At 40.8% G+C, this 19,454-nt stretch overlaps 1 protein-coding gene across 14 annotated transcripts in view; it reads right to left on the bottom strand.

Moving 5' to 3' along the window:
* Window positions 1–8: 8 nt before the first annotated feature.
* Window positions 9–19,454, bottom strand: part of BTRC (beta-transducin repeat containing E3 ubiquitin protein ligase) — a 182,163-nt gene continuing 162,717 nt past the window's right edge. For all 14 annotated transcript variants that reach the window (XM_069566931.1, XM_069566933.1, XM_069566934.1 and 11 more), the window contains 9 exons: window positions 17,780–17,876; window positions 17,034–17,171; window positions 16,441–16,559; window positions 14,514–14,763; window positions 13,908–14,026; window positions 12,586–12,696; window positions 11,120–11,198; window positions 6,528–6,720; window positions 9–4,633 (listed from right to left, as the gene is read on the bottom strand). In XM_069566931.1, the coding sequence (XP_069423032.1) occupies window positions 6,559–6,720; window positions 11,120–11,198; window positions 12,586–12,696; window positions 13,908–14,026; window positions 14,514–14,763; window positions 16,441–16,559; window positions 17,034–17,171; window positions 17,780–17,876 (1,075 nt within the window). In that variant the 3' untranslated portion in view covers window positions 9–4,633; window positions 6,528–6,558. The remainder of the gene's footprint in view (window positions 4,634–6,527; window positions 6,721–11,119; window positions 11,199–12,585; window positions 12,697–13,907; window positions 14,027–14,513; window positions 14,764–16,440; window positions 16,560–17,033; window positions 17,172–17,779; window positions 17,877–19,454) is intronic.

Raw genomic sequence — 19,454 nt, 5'->3', positions numbered from 1 at the left:
CCAGAAAATTCACTTTAATCTTATATTTGTAATTAAGTTACCTTTTTTTTTCTGAACAGTTAAAAAAAAAACACACTATATTATCATGATTCTAGGTTGTGAACATATCAGTACATTGACTACACATCACCATAACATAATCACAAAAGTCAAAGCAGTCGGTACTGAAGAGTCTAGAGAACAAAGGCTGAGCAAAAGCTCTCAGGGAGGCTCCCACTTGTTGCCAGGCCTGCCCCACAGCTGGAGTCAAGTGAACATCCCTCAGAACAGTCTGCATTGGGCTTGAGTGATCACTGATTTGGGAAAGTGTTAGTGTCCTTGGTACCCAGAGATCTAACCTTTTTTTTCCCCCATCAATGTCCAAGAAAGGGAAAGGGACAGAGGGGAGGTGATGCTTCATAATGCTGTTTACTGCACTGACCTTTGAACACCCACACAACCACAGAACCAATCGGAAGCTAAGGGTGGGCTGGAGAGATGTTGGCAGATGTCATCCACCTCCAGGAAACTTTAGATCATGGGTACTCAATTTCCAACAGAAGGGGTTTCTGGATATCAATGCATTAAGTTCCACCTGAAATCAGGTAGCCATAATCACACTTTTTTGGTTTCTCTCCTCAATTTCAAGGATTCTAAAGTCACAAATGAACTACAGGTAAAAATAACAAGAAGCGAAACTTAGCTTTATTCTACTAAGAGACGGCTGTCTTTTTGGCACAGATTATGTTGAGTCTGTGGATAATGTAAGGGGCTTGTGGTCTGTCAGCGATCAGCTGTGTGTATGAAGTCTGGGGAGATGAACTCAGCCTGCAGGTTCGGGTACACTTGATAGAAGTGAGGGTTACTCTAGAAGGGAAGAGAGGAAAGCAAAGAAAAGCAAGGGCACCTTTTCATGTTCTCCAGATCGTGGGCAGTCTGTTGAACTCAGAGAAATGGAGGAGGAGATCAGAAATGTGGATTAAAGTCATATGGCAAACCTGATCATCAGACAGGTGGTGGGCATCTAAACATCCCCTTTTATACCTGGAAGAACCTTGGATTCCTCCAGAACCAAGTTTGCAGCCTAGCCTCTCTGGCCTGAACTATTCTAGGCAGGAAGGTTTCACCATGTAGGATGCCAAGAAGGTCAACAATACAAAAGTCTATAACTCTAGGGAAGAAAACGTTGCCCTAGTTATTAATATTCTAATATCTCCCCGGCCACTCCACCCAAAGCCCTGACTTTCCACATATAACCAAGTGCTAAGTAACCACAGCTGTTCAAACCAGTGGGTACCAGGAAATGGGAAAGAGTGCATATTTTCTTCTCTTCAACTTTTGGTTTTACAAAAGAAAAATAAAAAGGATTTTTCTTACTCAAGCAGAAAACAGAATGATTCAGGGGTCCCAGGATCCTTCCCCAAAACAAGTTATGAGGGCCAGACTTTATTACTTGTCAGTAGAATTCCAGAGTCTGTCTCTGAAATTTCTGGTGAAGAGTCATTGGAAAGAATTTTGCCAAGAGACAAGTGTAAAAGGCCTCCCATTCACAATTCATGTCAACTTTCAAACTGCACATAGGGAAGTCAAAGGATGTTCTCAGCAATGGAAATACACACATGTAGCAAGGCATGCTGGTTTTGTCCAAGAAGCCCCAGTATGAACAGAGAACTCACAAGTGCCCACAGAGCAACCGGTGCAGGGGCATGCACATGCTCTCGCCTGCTTCTGAACACGATTCCTCTATCTTTATGAAATGTTGCTGGCAGGCCCACACTGGAATTTTAGTGAGAAGAGACTAATCTACAATGGGGAAGAGCCCAGAGACACCTTCACTTCCTTTTCTACCATTTCTTTGGTGGTGTTAAGACTTTGTTTCTCTTTCCTTTTTAAAAAGGTCAAACTTTACATTTATTCTAGCCCAGCTGGGGATTAGTGATAATCAATTCCCACTGAAATCATGCAGAGATGGTAAGTGGGATTTACCTTCTCTGGAAATGAACTTCTACTTACCTGATTATTTCTTCTACAATGAACTGGTAAATGACCCCCAGAGCTGAGAAATGTGACTAACGCAAGTTTTTCAGACCACTTAACTTCATTCCCATTTCCAACAGCAGCAGAGGACAACTTGCAGAATATCCTTGATGGAGCTCATGGCTCCAGACTGCAGGGTCCACTCTTGATCACATTTATGATGTACTGGACAAGCTCCCAAAATGGTCTTAGAAACAACATACCTTACACTGAACCTAGATGGGCGAGCAAAACCCTGGGCACCAATGACTATTCCACAGTTCCACTTCTGAATAGCAGCATATAAGAGAAGGGCTGGTAAAGTTATGGCTACTGGACAATATTTTGAAACAGGTCAAAATCCACTGCCTCTTTAGTGCCTGACCTGGGTGTTTTTCAGGGTGGTCAGCCCTCTGCCTCATCTATAGAAAATCCTTAATCAATCAAAATCCATTAATAGTCAAGACAATAGACAAGGAACCCTGATAGTGGCTAAATAGAAGACATTTCTCTAGCATGTGGGTAGTTGGTAAGGGAATTATACTCAGAAAATATTTCCCTGGCAATGACATATCATTACATTGGAAAATATTTTCTCTCTATAACCTGTTACTAAAAGCTTAAAAGCACTCATAAAGCGGGAAAGGGAAAATGCATATGCACAGTCTGCCTCTCACTATGCAAAAACATTCAGTCTGGGCACATTTTGGAAAGAGGATTCCTTCTGGCAAAGCAGAGGGAAGAGTGAGGATGGCTTTCTCTCTCCCCGCCTCCCTTGCTGAACTAAAGTGGCCTGTCTAAAGGTCACCTGCTACAGGCTCCCACTGAAATTTTACAGCAGCTGGTTATAAGAGGCTTTTCTATTACTTAACTGCGTTGATTAGTAATGGAAACAATGGGCCTGTCAACTCAGCTTCCAAGGGACCCTTGAGACTGCCTTGGGCCTTGCGGCTGTTGATGGGTGTGTCTGTGTCCGATGAAATGGCTGGTGCAGGCCCACTCCTGACCTGGAAACAAGTGGGGCACACATGGATAGTACTCCCTGAGCTCCCGGATTGGGGGCACACATGCCATCACCTGAAGCTCCTACCGGTCAGCCTTGGCCCTTGCTGAAATTCATTTGTTTATGTTGCTCACCAACTGCCAGAGAAATTTTATTGGCTGGGGAGAGTGGAGAGTAAAATAAGGCCAGGAGGAGGAAGAAAAGTAAAGAGAAGGCAGTTTCTGCACCATTAATAAACCCTGTATGCCAAACTTCACCCTGATTCTCTCTCTCTGGCAGCTTTGCCTTTTATATATACCAGGTTTGGAAAAGCAGAAGGAAAGTTCTGCAGTGCAAGGCTGAGATGATTAGCTTGATTTTTGAGGGACGATATTTACTGGCCTAAGTGAAAAAGACATCATCACCTTTTAGTCCTGACCACCTGGTAAGCTAGTCTGATCATGGTCTTGGCAAAGAGACAGGTGCTTTGGGTACTCGCAGGCCCTGATAGAGAAATCAGAGATGCGAAGCATTATGCAGAAAGTACCGAGCAACTGGCTCCGGCCATTTCAGTTCTTTCTGTAGGCTGAGCCTTAGCAGTGATTTAAGATGAAGTACAATGCTTTTTATTACACATCTAATTGTTAATGAGAGGAAATGCAATCAGCAACTCCTTTCCACACTCTACATGGAATCCAGGAGACTGCTGAGTCCAGAAAAGATGTGGCCATTGATGGAGCCCAGGAAATTTCTGCCACCTCCCTTCCGGGGGTGGGGGTGGGGTGTGTAACAAGGGGAAGAGAGAAGAGTTGCAAATATGATGAGTCCCATGTTTGAGAATCCATTGCTGCCACAAAGGGTCACTTGTGGCCAAAACCTGGGTTTGAAATTTTGACTGAAGAGCATTTTAACTCTTCTAAGTATTGCATTTCCTCATTTGCCTCATGATAACTGAGGATACTTTCTTCATACTTTTTCTTCTCAGGTGGAGCAGAGAAACATGTTGAAGGCGAGTGGGACAGCAGGGAGCAAGAGGGACAGAAACAGAGAAAGAGATGGAAGGAAAGAGGCCCAGATCTTCCAGGGTGTATATTCTTGTTTCCTTTCTTTCTTGCCCCAGAGCCTACACGGACAGTTGCCTCCTCCTAAGCACAGTGGGGCTGGGGCAGGTCCTGCTGGGTGCTGGGCATGCCTGCAGTTTACAGGGAGACACTGGGTGCTGTCTGGCTTGAAGCTGCATCTCCCGTCCCCTAGAAGTGGCTCTCTCCCAGTTGGCTACACAGGGAAACTAGTTCTTCTGCTTAACAGCAAAGCAAGAGAGATTCTGGCAAAACACTAAATATATTTATAAGTCATCTTTGTCTGGAACCAAATGAGGAAAAAACAGGTGCTGAGGGGAAAGAAGGAGGGGAGGTGAGGTTTAAAAGTTCCAATCATTCACAAAAGATAAAAGACATCTTCTGATAGCAGCACGGAAGAAGTCAGCTGTGCTGAGTAGACCATCCCGGGTCGACTGCAGACCAACTGTGTCCCAATAGGAGTCTTAAAGCCCCGCTCCTCAGCTAGTCCGGGGAAAGTGGGTGGTGGTTTGATTGTTACTGTTGTTGCTCATCCTGGTATTGGCAGATATGTTAAATACCGCAACTTTAATGAGTCCTGTGTGGAAACAGAGCACAGAGTCATTAGTCCCTTTTCCTGAATTTCTCACTTTCTCTAAGAGGAAAATAATATTAAACTAGCTGTCAACTGGGAGAAAGGCTCAGAGGTCCTTCCTAATACCTGCTCTCTGTCCATGCCACACAGGAGTTTCTGTCAAAGGCTACAAGGCCTGTCTGGGGGCTCAGCAGGGCTCACTGACAGGCTCAGGACTCTAAGTGCTCATGCAGAGTGACTCATGTTTAGAGACTAACAGTGACTATGGTGGGTGTAGCACTGAGCTTCCACCTGCTTCCTATAATGGTAGAGCAGGTGAGGACAGCTCTGAGGTTCCGGCCTTAGTGGCCATGAATGCAGTATGCCACTAAAAAAAAAAAGTGGGGGAGAAGGGTGAAGCTCTCTGGCTGCTTGGCTGGAGGGCACTGGTAGTGTAGATGAGGAGAGAGCTTGAGTGTTAGATGTGTGCCCCAGAAGCGCCCCTGGTACCGTCAAGGACAGGTGTGTAGGTAGTGACTGGAAATGTGGCCTAGAGATTAAGGCAGAGGTTGGGACTACACATACAAATTGGAGATGAGAGCTGAAGCTTTGGGGAGAGATAAGGGAGCCAAAGAAAGGAACTCAGGTAAGGAAGAAAAGCCTGAGACAGACTCTTAGGGGATGTCTAAGTTTCAGGAGTGAGACAAAGGAGGAAATGTAAACAATCAAGAGCCAAAATGCCACTGAAATCTGAGGAGGATAATATTTTGGCAAAAGGAAGGGATACCTATATGACAATTTCAATATTGCTACTAATTAATGGTTACTTTTTTATTGAGAATCTGTTATGTGCTAGGCACTGTGCTAAGCACTAAGGTTTCTACGCATAACATTTGATTCTCACAACAGCTCTGCGTGGTAGGTATTACAATTCTCAAGGAAACTAAGGCTAGGGGAAGCTGTTTGCCCAAGGGCACATGGCTAGCCTCTGTGCCTTGGCTGAGAAAGCGGCCACATCCTCTGTGAGAGAAGTGAGTACTGAATGAAGCAAGGCTTAAAACACTCTGTTCAGAAGAACCACTGCAGAAAGATATGCATAAGAGTGTACTGAATGTGTGCTTCTGCCACAAGAACAGAGGCAAGTATAGGAAATGAGAAATCACAATAATGGCAATATTTCCCAGTAGCTAGTACAGTTTTCCCAAACCAGTGATGACCTATATCTGACCTGCTCAGGACCATCAGGTATGATCTGAGTGTCCCAGGGATATAGGTTAAGATGAACATTAGGATCTTCTTCTGCCCCAGAGACAGGACAGAGACTTGAGTGGGAGAATATCGGAATTCTCACCAACTCCAGAGCTACTTCCAAGGTCAAAAAACAGTTGGAGGGGGCAGGGAATGCAGATAAGGGGGATGGAGAAAAGCCACCTTTTATAATCAAATGACACTGACAAGAGCTATGAGAAGGCAGCCTTGTGTGCTATTTTGCCAAGGGATTCTTTTCTTTCCAACATCAGATTATCTACTTGGGTTAAAGGGTCTCCACTGTAGGTACTAGAGTAATCTGGGAATTACAAAGCCATAGGCTTTGGGGTCAATACTCTTAGTTTTGAAACTGATTTAAATCTCATTTTATTTCCTTAACAATGCGACTAGGTGACTGAGGCAGGAATATTAGTTCTACTACACTTGGATCATCGAGGTCTAGCTCAAGAATTATCTAAGGACCGAAGCTGGTTACCTCAATCAAGGGCAGCATCCGGTGTGCAGCCCAGCCCTGTCTCGTGGTGTCAGTTTCTGTATTATAGGACTTGGAATTAGAAAGGGCATGAGAAGGCTCCATGAACTCACAATACCTTACAGCCAGTGTTCCACTGCTTACCCTCAGTGCTATGTACACAATTCTTTTTCATACCTGGGCGAGTCTGAGGTCAGTGTATGAGTATTTATCTGGAGATATAGGTGTATGTTCGAGAAGGGGAGCGGGGGGGCTCAGCTTGGGCAGCTGGATCATTTAGGAAGTCCCAGATGAGGATTGTGTCATCATGTGAACTACTGACAATCTGGAATTCATCAAACTGGAGTCGGAAAACTCTTCCAGAATGCTCCTAAAGAAGCAGAAACAGAACTTTTGAACTATTCAAAATAAAAAAAAAAAAACACAAATTCAGCAACATGTCAAAAGGAGTCTATAGAAAGGCTAAAGCTGATAGTCTTCTTGACCATTTCAAGAATACAAATAAAAATCTTAATCTGGATTAAAGGCAGGATATAAAAGTCAAATATTGGGTAGCTGATTTCATATACAGTCAAAGTAATATTCACTGGAGCTGACACATGTCAAACAGTACACAAGTTTCTCATTGCTAACTCTCCTAGACTTTAGCCTCAATGAGAACATTCCTCAGTACCTCTCAGGCTTCATCCTCTTCTCTGTATCTCTAGGATTCTATTACAATCATAGGCCAAGGGCTGATGAGCAATAAGCAGTACTGTGTTGGTATGTATTTATCAATTAACTATCCCCAATTTGTAAAAGCATTTCCACATTTTACAGTCTAAAAATTTCTATCCTAGCTAATTTCAAGCTAGCTATCTTGAGTTCAACCAGCTTGCAGAATTCATGAAAATCTAACAACTGGCTCTAAGAAGCAGGTATAAACCTGTTTCACTTAGAATAATGTCAAGTTTCATCTATGTTGTAGCGTATGACAGCATTTCCTTTCTTTTAAGGCTGGATAATATTCTATTCTATTCTCTCTCTCTCTCTCTCTGTGTACATACACACACACACACACACACACACACACAGAGGAACTGGGCTTCCCTGGTGGCTCAAATGGTAAAGAATCTGCCTGCAATGCAAGAGACCCAGGTTCGACCCCTGGGTTGGGAAGATCCCCTGGAGAAGGGAATGGCTACCCACTCCAGTGTTCCTGCCTGGAAAAGCCCATGGACAAAGGAGCCTGGTGGGCTATATAGTCCATGGGTTCACAAAGAGTCGGACACAGCTGAGCGACTAAGCATACATACTGTTTTCCATGGAGGCTGCACTATTTTACATTCTTTACAAGATGTAAATAAGCTCATGAGATACATGATCATCTGTGTTCATAAGACATATTGGTAGACATATCTGTAGTTTTCTTTGTTTGGTTTCAGGATTAGGGTAATGCCAGCCTCACATAATTAGGTAGGAAATATTCACACTGCTTTTATCTTTTGGAGGAAAGGATAGAGCATTGGTATAATTTCTTCCTTAAACATTTGGTAGAATTCATCAGTGAGCCCATATGGGCTTGGTGCTTTCTGTTTTGGACAGTTATTATTTATTCTATTTCTTTAATAAGGCTAGGTCTATCCAGAATGATTATTTCTTCCTAAGTTGTGGAATATTGTATCTTTCAAGGGATTGGTCCATTTCATCTGGATTATCAGTTTGGAAGGCACAGAATTGTTCATAGCATTCCTTTATTATAATCCTTTTAATGTCTATGGGATCTGTAGTGATACAAAGTTTAATATTCAAAACTCAATATATTCAAAAACATAACAATTAACAGAATACAGGTGAAAACCACACTGACCAACTTGACAGATGCACATAAGAGCATTTAACTAAACCCTGCTGCTGCTGCTGCTAAGTCGCTTCTGTCGTGTCTGACTCTGTGCGACCCCATAGACGGCAGCCCACCAGGCTCCGCCATCCCTGGGATTCTCCAGGCAAGAACACTGGACTGGGTTGCCATTTCCTTCTCCAATGCATGAGTGTGAAAAGTGAAGTCGCTCAGTCGTGTTCGACTCTTCACAACCCCATGGATTGCAGCCTACCAGGCTCCTCTGTCCATGGGATTTTCCAGGCAAGAGTACTGGAGTGGGTTGCCATTGCCTTCTCCCAACTAAACCCTATTCACTCCTAATAAAAGCTCTGTATTCTAGGAACTGGAAGGAATCTCCTAATCCTAGCTAACATATATCTATATAAAATGGTAAAAGACCAAATACCTTTTCCCAAAGATAAGGATATCCATTCTTACTAACTGTTTTGAGCACTGTACTGATGGTCAATACAACAACAACAAAAAAAAGAAAAATGAGAAGTATGCAGATTGGAAAAGAAGAAGTGTATCTATATATCTTGCAATGAACAATCCAGAAATGAAAAATCTTAAATATAATTTATAATAGCATTAAAAATAAGAAATACTTATGGATAAATATGACAAAAGACATATAAAACCTTTACATTGAAAGCTATAAAACGTTGCTGAGAAATTTAAAAAGGCCTAAATAAGTGGTCTTTATTTAGAAGAAGATTCAGTGTTGTTAAGGGAAGGAGGGATTACTATGTAATTGTGGGCATGAGGATATAGTCACTCTTTGGTTGGCATGATGTCACTGTTTGTATATATGTCAAAATTTATTAAGTTGCATTTTACTTTAAATATGTCCATGTTATTGTATGTCAATTATATCACAACTAATCTATTTAAAAAAACTTAGACAACTCAATATAATGAGGATGAGATTTGAAAACACTTCAAAAGAAGATAAGCACAGGAAAAGATGTTCTCATACCATTAGCTATCACAGAAAGTCAAATTAAAACTACATACCCACCCAAGTAGCTGTAATGTTTTTAAAAACTGACAAAACCAAGTCCTGTCAGGGATGTGGAAAAATAGGACATTGACACATTGTTAGTGGAAATGTGAAATGGTTTCCCCAAGTGCTACTTTGGGAAATAGCTTGGTAGTTCCTTTTAAATTTCAATGTATATTCAGAAATCATACTTCTAGGTATTTACCCAAGAGAAATGAAAGAAAAAAACGTTCACACAAAAGCCTCTATTGGGATGTTTTCAGTATCACAAAGACTGAAAACATTCCAAAAATGTCCTTAAACTGGTAAATGAAGAAAGAAATTGGTTCATCTACACAAGGGAATACCACTCAGCAATAAAAAGGAACAAAGTATTAACACATGCAACAATGTGAATCAATCTCAAAAGAAGTGACACAAAAGAAAAATGCAAAAAGCTACATAAATATGGGCTTCCCTGGTAGCTCAGCAGGAAAGACTCCGCCTGCCAATGTAGGAGACATGGGTTTGATCCCTGGTCTAGGAGATCCTACCCGCTGTGGAGCTCCTAAGCCTGTGTGCTGCAACTACTGAGTCTGTGCTCTAGGGCCTGGGATCCGCAACTACTGAGCCTACGCACAGCAACTACTGAAGCCCATGTGCCTAGAGTCCATGCTCCACAACAAGAGAATCCACAGCAATGAGAAGCCTGAGCACCGCAAGTGGAGAGCAGCCCACTCGCTGCAACTAGAGAAAAAGCCCACACAGCAGTGAAGACCCAGCACAGCCACGATTAAATATAAATAAAATTCTTTTCAAAAGCTACATTAATATAATTTTATATGACACTTATAAGACAGCAAAACTACAGGGATAGTAGCTAGGGGTTGAGGAGAGAGGATTAATATGAAGGGGTATCATTTTTAAGGTGATGAAACTGTTCTTGAGTATGGGGTTTACAAAACTGCAAATTTCTATGCAAAATATATAGAAGTACACGAAAAAAAGGAACAAATTTTCCTGTATGTAAATTATAGTTCAAAAATCAAATGAACGTCTACAGTAAAAAAAACTGTATGTGAATCATGCAGGTAAAACAGGTCTAGTGCTAAAAGAATGAGCTTTACATTCAACAAGGAAGACAAAAGTATCACTCTCTTTTCCAGAGCAGAGGCTGCCTAAAGTGCTGAGAGGCAGGATTCAGGATGGGCTTCAAATCCTTGCTCTCATCTTTTCCTGAGTTGTGCAGAAGATTCTGTCCTCCATGATACCCCACCTACTCTTTCTGTCATGGAAGCAGCTTTCAAACCTTGGGGCCATTTTCTGATCTGGGCCTTTGGCTAACACCACGAAAAAGAACTTGGTGCTTTCGAGGTGACATTCTTCCTTCTAAGTCATGTCTTTCTCCAAATGTCAAGATGTTTGGGCCAGGGGGTGTAAGAGAATAAAAGAGACAGGATTCAAATTGCTGGAGGCATCATTCCTTAAATGGGAAGTGAACTCAGGGGCGGATCAGGGGGTTCATGCAGCCTCCCGTGGCACTTTTTGCAGGCACAGGTGTGCAGGTCCTCAGATTCTGGACAGGTTCCAATTTGAGTCATTATGTTCTCTCTCCCCAAGTACCCCCTACTGTTTCTAGTGGATACAGAATTCTTATTCACTTCCTGTACTAAACTGTTGTGTAGAGTTGCTGTGCAGCTGTTGAACAGCTGCCACATTCTTCTCCATACACAGTCTCTAAAGCACTTTTGGATGAAAGGCAGCTATATAAACATATTTTATTGTCAAGTACTGGTTGCCTTTCCACTTAGTAGTAGACTTTGTGAGGTTCTAACTATCAAATCCAGATCTGTATTCCACAGCACATCTATGTTAATTTCTTCTCCTTCCTGCTCCTCAAACCCCTCTAAACAATAAGGCTCTTACCACAAGGGTCCGTAGACAAAGAGTTCCTGCAGGTGCACGAGGGTCCAAGGCAGCTACAAGATCCCACACTTTAATTTTTCTAAAGATCAAAAAGGGGACCAAAATCTTAATAAAGAGCAAAATTAAAGGGACACAAGAAAAATAGCAAGAAGTCATGGCAATAAATATATATGGTGAAGATAGTTGATACGATAAATGCAGCTCACAGGATATATAAAAACGTTTTTGATTTGGAGACTCAGTTCATGCATTCATTCTTGGGTAGAGGTTATTAAGTCTTAAAAGGGGAAAATGTATGTGATTAACCTAAAAACAAGAAATAGGTTAGCTTTAAACAAACTGAAGAGAGTGAACAGTGAAGTCACACCATACTTTGGGGCCAAAAGGCGTTCTTATATATTAGAACTCTTAATAGTAGATGAGATCACTTAGACCTAGAAACCTATAACTCTGAGGCATTTTTTTTCTGGTCAATTCTGACAGTGGCCCAGGTCACACATATCAGAGGACTGGGGTCCATGTAAGACTCTGAGTTGATATAAGCAATATTTAAATAAGAAAAGTTTAGCCCTTCTATGAATCAATTTTATGTCCTGTATCCTCAAGGTAAGTAACAGACAAAACCCAAGAAAAGGGTACAGATCAAAACCAGGGCAGTAAGAAAAATACAGCCTTGGACTTAGCTGAAACATGTAGTCATACCCCCAACAACTTCCCAAGGGTCTGACAGTGACGGCTGACTCAAAGCAGAGGAAATGGGTCTGTTAACACTTACTGCTGCTTGAGTCGTCTTAATGAATCAAGTATAGCCAGCTCGTAAACTAAGATAAAGTTGTAAGTTAGTTTCTGATATTTTTAAAAAGCTGCCAATATTTGAACTGTGGCCTTCCTGTCCTCCACATCAGGCACCCTGATGAGAAGAAATGACAGAGAGCATTTCATAAATGAGTTCTCTCTTGTAAGAATATACTATGTGCTCATTAGCGTCGCTGGATGTGGGATCCATCCACAACATGAACGGAGTCTGTAACCACTGGAAAGTAGACTGAAGGAAAGTAAAGATTATTTAATGCACTGTGACTGAAATGCCAGCAGTATACTAAGCCCCCTCCAAAGATACTATCCTCCAACATTTCAATTTTATTAACAAGTCACTATTTTATATCCATATCCTGATATACTAGGGTTTATCCAGTTCTCTGCTTTATAGGGCAAAATAAATATATGAAAAAAAATCCAAAATACTAATGAAAATCATGAGCAAACAAGTATAATTAAATGACTGCGAAGATTATTTGGAAAAGAGTGAACAAAGGAGATGTGAATATATGGATTAGACACAAGAATACTGTATCAGATTCTTTCTGTGATATCTATAATCTTTTGGAGACAAGAAAAGGCTATGTTTAACATTCTAAGGCAGGGGGGATTAAGAGAACTTTTAAAAACCCTGTCAGCACGCTCACCCATCATAGGCTCCACTGACTATCCTCTTGTTATCAAATCGAATACAGCGCACCAATTCCTCATGGCCTTCTAACACTCGTAAGCATGCACCACATTCTATGTCCCATAATCTGAAAGAGAACATTGAGTGGAGTGAATTTCCATGCATTCTTTTCTAAGCTTGGAATGTTATAACAACATACATCGTATGTCTTTTAAAATATCCAAAATATAAAAACCAATCAACACTCATATACAAATATATTACTTTCAGTGTAATTTATTTACTTTCTGCCATAGAAGCAGAAAAATGTACGATTTAAGTTCAAATATGTTGTAAATATTTTTAAAGCATCAAGCTTCATATAAACCTATAATCAGGGTCACCAAGGAATATAAAAGATGAATTTAATGTACACAGTTGCCTAAGAAGGAAAGGGCCAAGCCAAGAAACATAATATTTCTGGAAACCACAATTAAATAACAATGAGATACAGGAACGGTGACATCCTGCTCTCACAAAATATGTGTACCTCTATCACTGAGGACACCCTCAGCTTTCACCCCACTGTTCAGGACAGTTTTTCTCATATAATAGAAATGCAAAGTAAGTTCTCAAAAATTTTTATATACCAATTTAAATTATGTATGCCTTCTGACCAATCCACATGATTTCTAGGAATGCTAATTTCCTTAGATATAACAATGTCTGTCTGTCGTTTTTTCAATGGCTTTTTCATTCCCTTAGCACTTCTTTGAAGGAGAGGAGAGGGTTGATAAATCTTTCAAATTCTATGCATATGTGTGTCATTCATTTTCATGAAGGGAAAACACCGAAAAGTACTTCAATTTGAGGATTCTTCATAAGTTGTTCATAATTTCGAAGACTGGTAGGTCCCTGGCCCATTATGTAATGCTAAAAAACCCAAAATTGTACAACTTCTAGTAGGGGAACAAATCTATTTTCTTTTTTTAAAAACACTGGCAAAGAGAAAAGCCCTTTAGCTGTTTATTAGCACTTATCAACTGCAGACAGGAGAAATTTAGAGAAGGGCCTTCAACCTCCATTTTTATTTCTCTTGCTCACTTCCTCATTCAAGAAGTTCCTTTTAAATAGGTCTATCTGGTGATAAAACTATTACAGGAAGGAAACACATCAACAAAAGGCTTTGCTGTGCCGTCTCTCTGCTTGGGGCAAACTTTTAACCTGTAAGAAGCCACAGAAAACTGAAAAATGTTTTATTATAAACAGAACACAGTTGACAATTCCTTTGGTCTGTGCACAAACAATAAACGGCAGGATAATAGCGATCCCTTCTGGGCAAGGGCACCTGCTGCTCACCTGATTGTGTTGTCAGATGAGCCACTCACGACCAGCCTGTCTCTGTACTGCAAACAGGCAATTCCGCGTTTGTGTCCATTTAAGGTCCGTACAAATTCACAAGTACTTGTGTTCCACACCTGAAACAGAAATGGCATTTGGCAGTTGATTTGGTGCTTTTATTAGTAAAATCTATGGCAACTGCAGTTTTAGGGAAGCAGAAAATGGGACTGAACTAGCAGGGGAAATTCAATGTCTTAAACCAATCCAAGTCAAATCCCAGATGACAAGTTTAATTCACAGTAATATAGGGCTAATTTGTAGCTGGTTGCTATCATATGAGAAATCCTCAGGTTGATGTACTCTTATGGGGTCAATCTCGCCTTGTAGACAAATCTTGAACCTAAAATTACCCCTGCCTTTTTCATACTCACCATTATTTACAGGAATAAAAACCTAACCCAAATTGTCACATGATCTATCTGATTCATTACATAAACTAGTATCTGATTTAAATAAATATTAAGTATTCTACAGTGAGGGTTAAATATAAAATTGTCCTTGAGAAGATATCCATATGAACTCCCCTACTCTAAGGTGGGGACTTACTGAAAAATGCCTCATTACCTTTATAGTCCTATCCCCAGATGCAGAAACGATGTACTTATCATCAAAGTCTACAACATTGACTGCAGCTCGGTGTCCGACAAGTACCCTGCGGAGGGTGATGTCAGTTGGGGAGGCCATATCCCATACTGCAATGGAACGGTCTTTGGAGCAGGTCACCATCATGCCATTATTGAAACGCAAGTGCAGAACTGCTTCACAATGGTGAATCAATGTGTTCAGCATTTCACCTGTATTTACATCCCACACCCTGGAACAAAAATATTACGGTTATCTGAGATTGTGGTGAAATTCATGCTACAATCTATTTTAAGTACTGGATTACCTCACTGCCCACCACTCCCACCCTATTTCTCCCAGTTAATGGTATACCTTACTCTCCTTTTGTAGCTCTGAAGTTGAGCTGAGGTGAAGTGTACTAATGGACCATGGGGAAGTGATAGTTAGAGGACTGGACTGGGAAAGCGGGAAGAGGAAGGGGATGGGATACTGCCAGTATGCAATCCTTAAGACACACAACTTGAAATCTGGGCTAGCTGCAGGGTGCTGAAATGAGGGTGCAGCAACCATCACCAGCAAATTGTTCCCAAACTTCAAGATTATCATAAACCTTCTGACATTTAATCTGATACATTTTAAACTGGTGGGAATTTTGCTAATAACTGCAGCGTTGGTGGTCCCACAAATAGCCCTCGGGTCCTAGAACTGACACAGGCCAAGAATCTTCTGTAATAGACTGACTTAGTACTGTGGATTTGAGCTTGATGGCCTTGGGCCTTAGTTTTCACCACACAGATCAAGGCGTAAAATTACCTAGACTCTAAACATAAGGCCCCATTTCTGTGCTCTGAATGAGTGTAGGGATCAAGACCAGCCACCCCAATATAAATATGGGCTTCACAGCAGAGTGCAGGACCCTTAGATAGCTTGAGAAATTTTTGTGAAGGTGTATTTTACTTTGATCACTCATTTTGTATACTTACTTTGTTTTTTTACAATACATTTTATTTTTTTTCCAATTTAACCCTCTCTCTTTGAAAATCATTTTTTCCCTTGTTCAATAAATGATGTTAGCCTCTACAATCTTTAAACTTCCTTAAGGCACTCCACAAGCACCAATAAATGTTAAATGCTGATAACTCTATGAACTGAATTTGCTATGCCTTTAAGTCAAAAGACAAGAAAATGCGAATAGCCCTTTCTATTCACAGAGGATAATTTGGAATGGTAAACATTTAACTTCAGAGAATCTAACAATGCCGTTAACTGCTTTTTTTCTCCCTATTTTTTTAAAGTTACTTTTGATGCATTATGTTTGCTAAATCCTTTAGCTCAAGGCAAAATTACTAACAGAGGTTTCCAGCAGTTCTGCTGGTACCCAGAACTCAAGCTACACTGGACTCCAGCAGCATAATGGCTGTGTCATCAAATCACTAACGCCTCTGGAAATTGAAGGCCCCTCCCAGAGTGAAGCTTGCAATTAAAAACTGCAGGGACAGCAGGGGAGGGGCTGGCAAGAGAGAGTATTGCTCACCTGTACACAGTTTAAAGGAGATAATGCATGCCTGTACTACAGTTATAACCACCTGAAAGGAAGGCTTCATTCCATTCATGTCATTCCCCTGTGAGGTGGTTTTTGTAAAAAGTGCAAAGTTTACCAAGTTTCTATACTACATGATTCCCCCAAACAAAAACATAATATGTAGTTTCTTAAATGTACAAAAATGTAAACTTACCGTAACCATTCCTAAATCAAGTCTTCCAGTTCTAGACTGACACAGTGATGGGGGGAGCTGATTGCTTATTCTTCTTTGGTTATGAAGTTTCATAATTGTGTTCATGCAGATACAAACAAAATCACTATCTAAGGCAGAACAGAGTGAATCTGATATCTCAAGAGTTCAAAAGATCATCTGAAAGTTTCTACCTGACCGTGGAATCCGACGACCCAGTTATGATCACCCTCTCATCATACTGGAGACACAAGACAGAACCTGTGTGGCCTGTGAGAATCCGCTTGCATTCCAATGTGCTTTTATCCCAGATCTAGGATGGCAAACAAGATCCTTTTGATCACCATGATAATGGGGTGGTGCAGAGACTTGCAGGCTCTATTATATATTTGATTCCCCCAAACAATCAAAGCCCAGAGTAGTGTGGAATGCACTCTTTCCTGCAGGTAGAGCTAAGCACTTCTACATATGTGGCTTCAGTATAATGCAGACTTGACCCTTTTCATTCAGGAACAGGGTTGGCCTATAATTATGTGAGGGCCCAAAAGAGTAACAGCCCATTCAGTGCACTTCAAGGAGAATTTAACCCTAGCACTATCCATATGTATGAGTTTCTGGGGAGAAGCAGGCATTTTTCCCTTAAGGAAATGATTTTGGCTTTTGGACTGGAAATAATCTAAAACTTTCACTTTCTGGAAATATCGTTTAGAGTTTATGCTTTGGGTTGCTTTACACTGTGGTCATCCTTACCCCTTCAGCTACCTCCCCATAACTGAAGAGACCTCACCTTGATTGTGTTGTCTCGAAGGCCGCTTACTATCTTCTGATCATCATACTGTAAACAGTAAACTCCTTTGCTTGTTTCACTTCGGCAGTGGATTCTCTGTAAGCTATGTCTTCCACATCTCCAATTAGATTCTATTGTCTGAGAAGAAGGAATGGTAAAGAAGTAGTAATTAGGAAAGGACTAGATGCTCAGTGTTTTACTGGATATGCAGAACTTACGGCATTTTTTAGAAAAGCTTCTATTTAACGTTGTAAAACACTTTTTCATTTGCAAAGTAATTAAAGATTTATTTCCTAGAACTCTCCTGTATATAACTTGTTCGACTAAATAATAAACCTTCTGGAGAGAGACTGTTCGCCAACAGAGGGGAAGCTATGAACCACATGAGGTTAGCTACTCAGTGCTCATCTTACATTTGAGGTGGCATTTCTACCAGTGAACTTCCACAGAGACTCAATTCAGAAGATATTTGAATAATGGTTTATAAGTGCAACTTTTAAACATTTCCACTGCTATTATCATATTCTCTCTCTGAACTATTTATCTATCAATAAACAATTTTCAAAAGCTTTACATTTTTTGCCTGGCTATTTACTATATTTTACCTACCCTATTCACTTGTAAAGAAATTGATTTTTAACCCACATCAATAAACCCTAATGGGTTTGCTGTAACAATGCTGTTACTGAAGAATGTTGATGATTCTCTAGTATTTGGCAAATACCCAAATATACATAGATTCTTACCTCAATGTCTTGTATAATTTTAGGATAAAGTGCTCTATAAAAAGAGTTGGGAGGTGCACTTCCATCAGGAGGTTTGTTTTTGAACAAATACTGTCCCCTAAAACACAACAAATATTTCTCAGTAAAAATCATATCCCCCCTATACATTTACAAGGTACTTCCTATTTCTTCAAAGCATTTTCACAATTACCATTCCATATAATCTCCATAACTAGGCTGGAGAAGTGTGAAGCTAAACTCGATTTCAGGAGCAACTCCCTGAAAGTTGCTCCCATGTTAATGAGCAACTTTCTGGGCTAAAGGAATTCTGCCAACAATGATTTGCTTTTGGGTAAAACATGATGATTTCTAGTGTAGGACATCAGAGTGTCAGGCCTTCAGGAATATTATGTCAATAGACAAATGGAATGTTTATAGTCACAATTCATCTACTGACTATCAGGCCTCTGTAGAGACAGGCTTACTGGCCTTACCTTATGAAAATTTTGTTAGTGGTGATAACTACAAACACTGAACTAGGCACATGCCCCACAGACTTCCCTTCATTGAGTAAAGCTGTGCCAGTGTAGTGGAGCCTAGCATTGTGGGCAGCAGGAATGCCTGTGTCACAGAGTTAACTTTTACTAGTCTCCAGTTATATGCAGAAAGGTGTATTGGTGACTCAGGCACCCAGGCTGCTGGAATGCTTTAAAAGGAGCAATTTCAAGAGAAAACAAAGGGATCACAGGAGTGTCCAGCAGCAAGTATGAAAGCAGAAAAAAAAAAATGCCTGAGAGCACTGTGCTGTCAAGTCTAAGGCACAAAATCGACTTTCACAGGTGTGTTCCTGGCTATGTACATACATACATGGATTTTATTGCCTTTCCTTGACTCCAGTGAGCAACATTTGTTAGCATCTCCTTCCTTATGACAGCACATCTCTGGAATACTCATATCCCAAGCTAGATCTTTGCTACAAAAAAAAAATCAGTAAATGGCAATCACTTCCTGCTGGGTAAAAAATTTAATTCCTCATCCTGAAGTTAAGAACCCACCAAACACGGTGTGGAAGCTAGTAAACCCCACTATGGGTGTACTAACTGCTGTTCTCACTGGCACTGTGCCTTGCAAAGTGGAGACAGGCAGAAATGCCTCTGAGTGTAATCCTGGCACCAGAGAAATCATGTTTTCTCTGGGCCAGTCATCCACGCCTCCCTCTATAGCTGCATTACAATATAATTAATTGTTCAATGTCTCCAGGAGCACTTCTCCCCTGCCCTCTTCCTATTATACACCTTGAAAATTAGTTGAGAAAATTTCCTATCAGGAAGCTAGCTGGCTCTGACTTCTGTGTTGATACAGAAAGGGAAATCCACAGCAGAGAGGCTAAAATAACTGTCTTTTTAAAGGGACTATAATAGGAGCAAGAAGCATGATACACCAAAACAAAGAAAGGGATAAACAAGACACATTTGGAAATAATTAGGGCTTAAAGATACAGTTTTCTAAACAATAATTATTCTATAAATACATTGTAGGCAAACAAATTTTGAATGAAGAGGTCCTAAATCTGGTTATTAGGGAACTCCTTGGTGGTCTAGTGGTTAGGACTCAGCGCTTCCACTACCAGGTGCCCAGGTTCAATCCCTGGGCAGGGAACTAAGATCCCATAAGCCGCCATAGCAAGGGCCCCCCG

This window comes from Ovis canadensis, chromosome 22, assembly GCF_042477335.2.
Source record: "Ovis canadensis isolate MfBH-ARS-UI-01 breed Bighorn chromosome 22, ARS-UI_OviCan_v2, whole genome shotgun sequence".
NCBI lineage: Eukaryota > Metazoa > Chordata > Mammalia > Artiodactyla > Bovidae > Ovis > Ovis canadensis.
The sequence above is the reverse complement of the archived record's forward strand: the minus strand, read 5'-3'. Positions and strand labels throughout refer to the sequence as shown.